Below are 9238 nucleotides of genomic sequence, written 5' to 3'. Positions count from 1 at the left end.
CTAGTTATGATAGTAGTTGGTGCAGCACGGCCTTTGGCTTTTATTCAGTGCATTTTAAACTTAAACCATAAATTCTATTCAGTACAGCTTGAGCCTAAATCTTTTACCGCTAATGAGCAACAAATCTGCAAACTCATCACATTCATGTGTAAAGAGTTCCCTGTGTTTCTTTCACACTAGTACTTTTAAACAGTAATAAACATTGTAGCACTCTGAATCACGGTTTCAGCTGTAACAGTCAGTTTCCGGTACCAGTGGCCCAGGAATAGTAACCTTGATATCTTGAAAGTATCAATAAGGGAAAAGTGGTCTGTAGGAAAATAACACAGCATGTACTGTATAACTCATGAGCCATGATAAAAGTTGTTTTATTTCAACATCAGTTTACAAAATCAAAGGTCTTCACATTTGTATTACAAAATACCATTAAATTTGTGATATATTAGCATTTTGTGTCTAAATAACTGATTCTTATTTAATTTCATAATATAAAATGATAACATATAAATGCGTGAGACTACTCCAGCATAGTCCATCATATTTTTTCTCTCTTACATGATTAGAAGATTAACATTCAACAAAACATGCAAATAACACACATGCCTGCGCACCCTGGGAGACCTGTCTTTATCTACTTCAAGTCCAACATTTAAAAAATGGTTTAGATGAGAAAGTAGGTGTCCAAAATTCCAATTGTCCAAGAGCTGGACCCACCGATCCATTTCAATGAATGTGAAATAAGGCAGATGACGTCATCGTGTCGAGGACTGAATCTAAACTGTGACCCACTCACTCAAGTAAACCCAAAACTTGTTGCTTTCCATAGGGTCGAAGGAAGACCACTTACTGTACAAACACAAAGACTGCATTAAATGACATCCTGAAATTGTTTTGATTGGAGTCACCCAAGGCTCTTAACTCAATATACTGCTATCAATAAATCACATAAACAAAGCTGAAGCTCCTGGAATGCGGTTCGTTTTCGATTCTGGGTTGGATTACAGAGAAAAAGCTGACAATGTTATGTGTGTAAGATACTCTACAAAAAATTAAAGTCAAGGCTATACACTCTGAATGATATTCTGTTGGGCTGATACACATTGGTGTGGTGGCTATGTCTTTTGCCTCACAACTCCTGGGTTCAGATCCAGCTAACCCCTGTCTGAGTTGTAATGCATTGGATCACACTAGGTGCTCTGTGCTTCCTGTACTGTGCAGTCCTGATGCCTGAAACATTGCTTCTTATCTTCCACAAAAAAGATGGTAAGTGCTTTTTAATGAACTAGTGGTTAGAAATTAAATGTTAATTACTACGCTCTCCCAAGTAGTTTGCTTTCTGGTTTGTGTGCTACCTGAACACTACGTTACATAATTCATCTTTTTATCCAATGAATAAAACAAATATAACCTTTCTCCCCAGGAATGTTTTTCAGATAGCCTGCATAAGTCACAGATCAACATGACTTGCCTGCAACTCAATCCCCTATTGGCACCAGACAGGGGGAACTTTAACGTGTGGATCTCATGTCACTGTTTCGTCAGAGTTAATGTAAACATAGCTGCTAAATAAATATGTGCTGAAAACCGTTTTGTCTGTTGAGCGTTTAAGTGAGTTTGCTGTACTGTACTCCAGCTTTTCCATGTAATGCATCAGTTGTAGGACAGCTGTTATCTATTCATAAGAGTAGATTTGGATGGACAAAGTTCTGGACCAAGATTGTAAAAAGCAAGACTGAAATTGCTCTAATTCAATGAAACATTTAATTTCTGCAAGAGCCTGGTACTTGACCTCAAATCAAATACTCTTTCAAAGTCATTAACAGTAAAACCGTTGAGAAAAGCTTAAATATTTCAGATTGAACAAAATGAGCAAAATAACGGAAAACACGAGGACAAAATCTCACGAGAATCAAAAATATAGCACTAAAAAGACGTTTAGGAGCAAGATTGGAGGAAAAGTCCTGCAAATCCTCACATAACCTGCACTAATACATATCCATACTGTAAAAGAAATCCACAATGAAGAAAAACATAAAAAATGCTAATTAAGATAATAAATGTGTTGTCCATAATAACTGCAGCATTTTCAGCAAGATATTCAACTGGAACATGAGTAACATGAGAGGTTGCATATTTCCATTATTCTTTTGATTTAGAATTGCAAATTGCTTTAATTTTATATCACCTCAGCCTGGAATTTACCACTATGATCTCTGTATGGTCCTTAACCGTCTGCTGTTTGAAATGCAGTAAGTCCCACACTAGGCAGTGTTGACTGGAGGGGAGATACGGCGCTTACTATCAACGCTACAGGCTCACACGTGTCTGGCAAGTCTGCAGGGTTACAGCACTGTGGCCATCTGAGGGTGTCCTGAGCAGCCAGTGTTAAACCCGGCCAGTTGCATGTCTTCACTTTGGGACCTCTGGTTACGGCTGGCAGATGACTCCAACCAGCAATGTCTAGAGTGTACTGTACACTGAACAGCTGAACCACTAAAGCTCCATTAATCAGGTCATTTTGCATTGGATTAAAACTGCTACACAAATCACTTTAATGCATTAATTTTTGTAACGCTGAATGTCAACTTGACCTTGATCGCATTTAATCAAACACAATTATTTAGTAGGAATATCCTGCAATTCCAAACCACTCGAATGGTAATCTAGTAGTTCCCCATCCTGGTCTAAAAAGGGTTACACACCTGCTAGTCTTTGTTCCAGCTCTTTAAAGCCCTTCATTGACTTGATGGTAGGGTTCATATTTGACTGTTTTCAGCTATTGGACATGGTGGGGTTCGCCTTATAACGAATGCATTTCATAAGCAAAATCCCCAACTTTCAAGAAAAAAAACATTGCAAGAATTCCAATCAAGCCATTTGTTAGTTTGGTGAAGGCTGTGAATTAGGTAAGTAAGCACAGCTGGAGTGAAACCAGCAGCTGTAGACTCCTTCAGCACCAAGACTCAGAACCCCTGTTCTGATGCACTGGAAGAAGTCAGATGAGCTGATGAATCGCAGGAACATCATCTGTCAGTGGTCAAATAACAATACAGACCTGAAGAACAACAGCTTTATGTGCCCCTTGCTTGAATTTTACAAGTGTACTTACAAAGACCAGAAATGTTTTCCATCTTTAATCTCAAAGAAAGTCTGAATATTGGCCTTATCCGATAAATACTAAATAGGATTATTTTTCAAATCCTCCCTCCAAAACGATAAGGCTACAATAAGAATGGATATTTTTGTTAATCTCTCTACATACAGGTATGTACCTCAACGTTTTACCTAAAAACCTTTGTAAGGAATTGTTACTAGGGTTTTCTTTTGAACCTAATCAGATTTCGGCCTGAAACAAAAACTGTTGAACAATCCTGGCAGTGGCATTTGTATCATATGTAAAAATGAACATAAAATTGAAACAAAGTAACTATCAATTAAGAATCGCCGGGTATCTATTTACATTAAAGGATAAGCTCCAATCTTCCAATTTCTTTAAGCCTGTTATCATTATTTGTTGGTTCTTAGTAGTTTACTGAGATTTGGAAATCATCATTAGCAACCCCTGTGTTATCAACAACAACAACAAAGAAATCAATAATAATAATCAATCACAAACTGCAAGATGTAAACAGAAAACAAATTTCCACATTAGCAAGGTGACAGCTGGACTCTTGACACTCAGAGGCTCACTGGCAGGACTGAGGCGCCTCAGTCAGAGCTACCTGAAGGAGTGCTGAAAGAGCACACTTCTGCGATTCAACTTCTCGGGGTTGTGTGACGCCATGTGAGAAAACTCCCTAAAGATGTCAAGGTATGTGGCATCACCTGGAACACAAAGAACAAGGCACGTTAGAGACCCCGGCATGGCGAAAGAGGAGTGGAATCAGGTTAGAACGGCTCAGCGTTGTTCGGCAAGCCAGTGAGGGGATGCTGGGTATTTTCAGTCACCTGAATACAGTAAGCAAAAAAGTTACGATCTCTAACTTGCTAAAGACTGGAAACGAAAAAAAAAAAGTTTAATTTAATAGATTATTAGTTTGATTAAGGTTTTAATGAAGCAATTAAGAGCTCAGATGAACCCAAAGCAAGAAGACAATGTGTCTCAAACACTGAGTTTGTGAAACATTGATTTATATTGACTAAGGTCCGATTTCTGTAGCGTTTGATAAAGGGCACTGCATGGCGTGCTTCAGTTTTATTCTTTTGAGAATCAGACAGATACAGGTACATCTGTTTCAGGTGATCAAGGAAGTTCAGACAGCCTGGGGGCATTGCTATGTAGCCTTTTCGCAATGCAGTGCTGCTCCTTATGAGAGATGAGACAAGATGCATCATTTGTAGATGCAGGGAAAAACGGAGGGTTTTATCTGAACACCGTTTGCCATTACAAAACACGACTCCCTGGAAAGTCTGGTACTGAAAGTCAGTGAATACATTCCCAGATCTGAATTTAATTGTGAGGAGTCTATGAGCAGACTGTCCTATACACTGCCTTGAGGTGAAAAAAAGATCCCTATTCACTCTGTATTGGAATAAATCAGGACATGTCATATTCTGCTTTTCCAACCCTTTCTAAGGAATTGTTCTGTATTAATATATTGGAGATATCAATGCATCTGGACTTAACAAGTACCAGTCTATGGCAATATTATAACTACTGCATTTACCAGATGGCTTCATCCAAAGTGACCTATTGTATAGTTAGTACAGTGGTATTTACTGTATAACACATAGTCAATAGTACATGTTGTATAATACAGAAAACACTCCACAAAAACAGAAGAACAACAAGGTTAATATAATGAATTTTGAAATATCTGAAGTACAGCACAAGATGCAGCACTAGTTCCAGGTGGTTTGCTTGCTAAAAATGCTCACTTTATGAGTGCAAGTTACGTCCTGTATCTGACTGTGCTGGCACACAGTTAACTGATTGCTGCTATGATTGGCTCATCTTCTTTGATCCACCACAGCTTCATCAGTGATTCTCAGTGTTCACTCCCCTGCAAAGCACTGAGGAACTCATAATGTATCAAACGACGAACAGGTGTAACAGCCAGGCATGTGAGAGGTCTGTGATCTCCAGCCTTTATTCTTACTGTGCAGTTGCTGAAGTGAAAAAAACAACAACTGGTTATTCAAAATTGAGTGTAAAATTGAAAATAATTTACTCAAGTCGAGCTTTTTGCCCAGGCTGTTGCTAGTCTGAGTATTAGTGTACAATGTGACCTGCATTGCTCTAACAGTGGAAGATAATGGTCTTGAAATTTGCCAATCATCAATAAGAACTATAACTCCTCCTCCACAGAAACTAATATTCGTGCTTGTCCAATCAGAAGCCAACAGTCCTGCTCCTTCTCCCTCCCTACAGTCCTCTAAGTCCTCTGAATGGACTAGGAGTCTTCTAAAGCACTTACTGAAATGGCAGACATTTGTACAAAATTTTGATGTTAAAATTTGTTTTGCATATTCAAGTTTGATGCATCATTTGAAAATTACGGGGGTTTGTTAGCAAAATTATTAACAGGCAAATGTTAATCTACTAATGCCTCACAGTGCTGGGACCCCAGGTGCAATTCTGGACCTGAGGTGTTGTCTGTGTGGAGTTTGTATGTTCTCCCCGTGTTTGTGGGGGTTTCTTCTCACTGTCCAAAGACATACTGGTGCGTTAACTGGCTTTTGGGAAAAGTGACAATAGTGTGCCCCTGCAATGGACTGGCATCCCATCCAGGGTGTATCCTGCCTTGCACCCCTTGTTTGCCAGTATAGGCTCCAGCAACTCTGAAGTGGACAAGGTGGTCAGGAAATGCACGGATCTACTCGGCAATGGTGAACATGAGAACATCAATAATAATAATAATAATATATGGTCTATTTAAAAAAGGTTAATCCATCCAGAAAAGAGTGGTATGTGAATTAATTTCCAACAAAAATAATGTCTTTTAAGTTACCTTGAATAAAGATATCTGCCGAAAAGAAATATTTTTTTCATTGCTAACTGCTAACTCATTTACACCACGACAATAAACCAAGTGAGTTGTGTATCCCTGCACCCGATAACATTTTAAAAGCGTCATTCAGGTTACAGAGGGGGGAGCACCAGACAGAGCCCTTGGAATAGCAAATCACAAACCAGAAGAGACGCTCCCTGATGATTCATCCATGTGGTCTACAGCAGCCTCATGTCACAAACTCCGTGCAAACAGAGAGTCCTGTAGACAGGCAAACTCACAAACTGAGGAAGGTGACGGAGTGGAATGAGATCTAGTCTGGATCTCTTAACTCCACAGGCAGACTTTGGAAGTTAACTTCAGCATAATGAAAGTGCTCGTCACATTTCATTCATATGATCAATGGGAAATGGAAATGCTGTAATCAAGTCACAATACAATATTTATTTTTTTGTCTATGTGTACTTTCCTACTGTAGAGGGAGGACTGACCATCAGGGAAATTTGTGTGAGAAAAGAAAAACACCTCCTCAGATGAAAACATCAAACCAACAGAACCCCTCCAAAATGCACCATGAAGCTTCACTCACTCTATCCCACAATTCCTTCTGCCTTATCCTCCTGGTGGCCATGGCAACCCCCGTATCTAGGGAGGCAATAAGAGTTAGTTCAATTCCAGATTTGCCACTGTGAATGTCTTTTTTTAACTTCAATACCCCCAAATAATTCATTTGGCTGTAGAAATTTCCTCAGTGGGAAGAGCACTGAAGAGCTGTGTGATATGGTCTGAAATGATTACAAAGTTTTCAAGCCTTCATCCACATTCAGCAATAGCTACCAGCAGCATCACTCTCTGAAGGTAACAAAAAACATTGAATATTGACAAAACCTTGAGAGAAAATCTGAGAAGCTTAATTGCTTTTTGCTGTTTTGTTTGTCATACAACACTTAGTTTCTTTTCACACAACAGAGCACAATTTCCACACTTAAGAACACAGCCTGAAAATGTAATACATTCAACTTAAAGTAAATGAAGAAACTTTGTTAGCCCACACATAGGATGCTGTGTAGAAGGCTGGAAAGGGAGAGAAACATTATTTTTTTCTCACCTCCTCACTGTTAACAATTTAAATGATACAGTTTCTTTACAGAAACCAGTTTCACCTCCCACTTGTTCTCTTTTTTTCCAAATTCACTCACTTCCACGAACTGTGTGGGGGCGCACAATGATAAATACAGTAAATACCCCGTTAGCCCTTTTGTTGCGCCTTTTTTGTCTTTAAACCATTTCCCCGTACAGCCACCATCTTCACAATGTCGGGACCAGATCTCGTCAAATGTCAGAATCCGGGCTGGCTGGGCCGGGTCTGAATTAAAATAAGAAACATCAAAAGAAAACCAGGCTGCTGCTGGAGATGGTGGTAATGAAACCTCAGCTAGGACTGTCCTTTCTGAATCAAAACTGGAAACGTTTCAGTACGGTGCATACTTGTTTCGGAATACATATGATCAATACTGATACCATAGGAAACAAGTCTGCAAACAAGAGGAGGCCGATACACCTATTTTGCTTGTTCCAGATGAAATTTTAAGCACAGACTTTGGCTGCCAGACTAACAGCTCGTTGAGCAGACAAGCAGTTTCATCAGGCTCCATTATCTGTCCCACATGAATTTCCTTTTCAGTTCTTCTGTTGTGCCCCTGTGATCTTGTTTTGTTCGTTTTTGTCAACTAGACCCGTGTCTTGACCCCAATTACAGTATAACCTGTCAGACTTCCCTGATCAATGTTCTTTGTTCTTTAAGACCTCTCAGACCAGGAATCGTTCTAGTGGCTCTTTGAACTTTTTCTAAGCTTAAACTCCTTTTGTGTTACAGTGATCAAACCCGCGCACAATACCGTCAATGAGGTATTGCAAACACATTGAAAATTGTGAGCGTCATTTCCATTTATTTAAATTATGTGTAGCATTTAGTTTACTTTTTTATTGCTCTTCCACATTGCCATTAATAGGAAATAGAGGACTCTATGTGTACACCCAGATCTCTACATCACTCCTGCAGCTTAGAATTACTCACTTATAGTATTATGTATAGTGCAGGTTCCTTCCTGATTGTATAGATCCATTTGTGAACGTGAATTTGAATTTGCCAAACATGTGCCCCAACTGCAGCATCTTGGCAAAGTGGGTAGCATTACTGTCTCACAGCTCAGGTGCCCTGGGTACAATTCCAGGTGACCTGTCTGCGTGGAGTTTGTATGTTCTCCCTGTGTTCTCCTGGGTTTCCTACAGATGCTCTGGTATTCTCCCACAGTCCAAAGACACGCTGGTATGTTAATTGGCTTCTGGAAAAACTGACCCTGGGGTGAGTGGGTGTCTGAGAGACCCTGGGTATCCTCCCTTGTGACGCTGAATTGGATGAAGTGGTTAGAAAAGTGATTTAAGATACACCAGCAGTACTGGAGGATTTTAGCATAAAACAAATCTTTAGCACTTGATATTATTTTTCCTCCTAGGTCTGAGCCCAAAGTGGCAGTTCTAACTACTGCGCCACTGTGCCACCAGCTCTCATAAAAATGTGACGTTAGCAGCAGTTTCATGTTTCAATCTGATATTATATTGTAAACTTTAGCTTTTACAGTATTCTTTCTGCTGGTGGACTGAAAAAAACTCTGACGCTTTGCATCACTTTTCTATATTCTTTTAAGCCTTTAGGGAATCCTCATATCTTTTTCCTGCTGTGCCTCTAGCTCTTTGCTGGTCTTTAAATCCTAAGCTCTTCTCCACCAGTCAGCACCATTCCTTCCATTTATTCCCAATTTCTCCTTTTCCTAATTTCCAAAGGTTACACTTAAAACATGTTTTACGGATTGAAATGTCAGCATTATGCTTTAGAAGTGTAACTTTGCTTCTTCAATCGACGATCGGTTTCCAGTTCACTGTCTTATTATTTCTTTGTCTGCTGTTGGAATGATATGAAACCTTTGGAGGTTTCAATTCAACGCCAAATGGATAAACGACTCCAGTGATTTTACCTCATCTATTCTCTCTATCAAGATGCTTTTATCAACTCTAAGAAGGTAATCATTCATCCAGCAATAACCCGAGGGCCTGTCTGCAGTGTGGAGATTAAAATCCCACGGTATTTTTGGAAAGTGAACAGGTGTTAACTTCAGTGTTGTAGCAAAATGCAAAAACAATTCTATTAGACATTGTTACACCCTAGATGCTTCATTTTGGATGGTGATCAAAACAGTGTTTTCTGCTTTAAGCAAGATTACAATCAA

General features: G+C 39.4%; 1 protein-coding gene across 8 annotated transcripts in view; it reads right to left on the bottom strand.

Moving 5' to 3' along the window:
- Positions 1-352: 352 nt before the first annotated feature.
- LOC148641970 (arf-GAP with coiled-coil, ANK repeat and PH domain-containing protein 3-like) overlaps positions 353-9238 on the bottom strand; it is a 177348-nt gene continuing 168462 nt past the window's right edge. For 5 of the 8 annotated variants that reach the window (XM_088616932.1, XM_088616931.1, XM_088616933.1 and 2 more), the window contains exons 25-26: positions 6541-6596; positions 353-3825 (exon numbers count right to left, since the gene is read on the bottom strand). In XM_088616932.1, coding sequence (XP_088473058.1) covers positions 3757-3825; positions 6541-6596 — 125 coding nt within the window. In that variant the 3' untranslated portion in view covers positions 353-3756. The remainder of the gene's footprint in view (positions 3826-6540; positions 6597-9238) is intronic. The other 3 variants (XM_088616936.1, XM_088616937.1, XM_088616934.1) reach the window with 1 other exon arrangement.

The sequence above is a fragment of the Lepisosteus platostomus genome, chromosome 23, assembly GCF_059453375.1.
Source record: "Lepisosteus platostomus isolate fLepPlt1 chromosome 23, fLepPlt1.hap1, whole genome shotgun sequence".
Taxonomy (NCBI): domain Eukaryota; kingdom Metazoa; phylum Chordata; class Actinopteri; order Semionotiformes; family Lepisosteidae; genus Lepisosteus; species Lepisosteus platostomus.
This window is presented reverse-complemented; position numbering and strand designations above follow the sequence as displayed.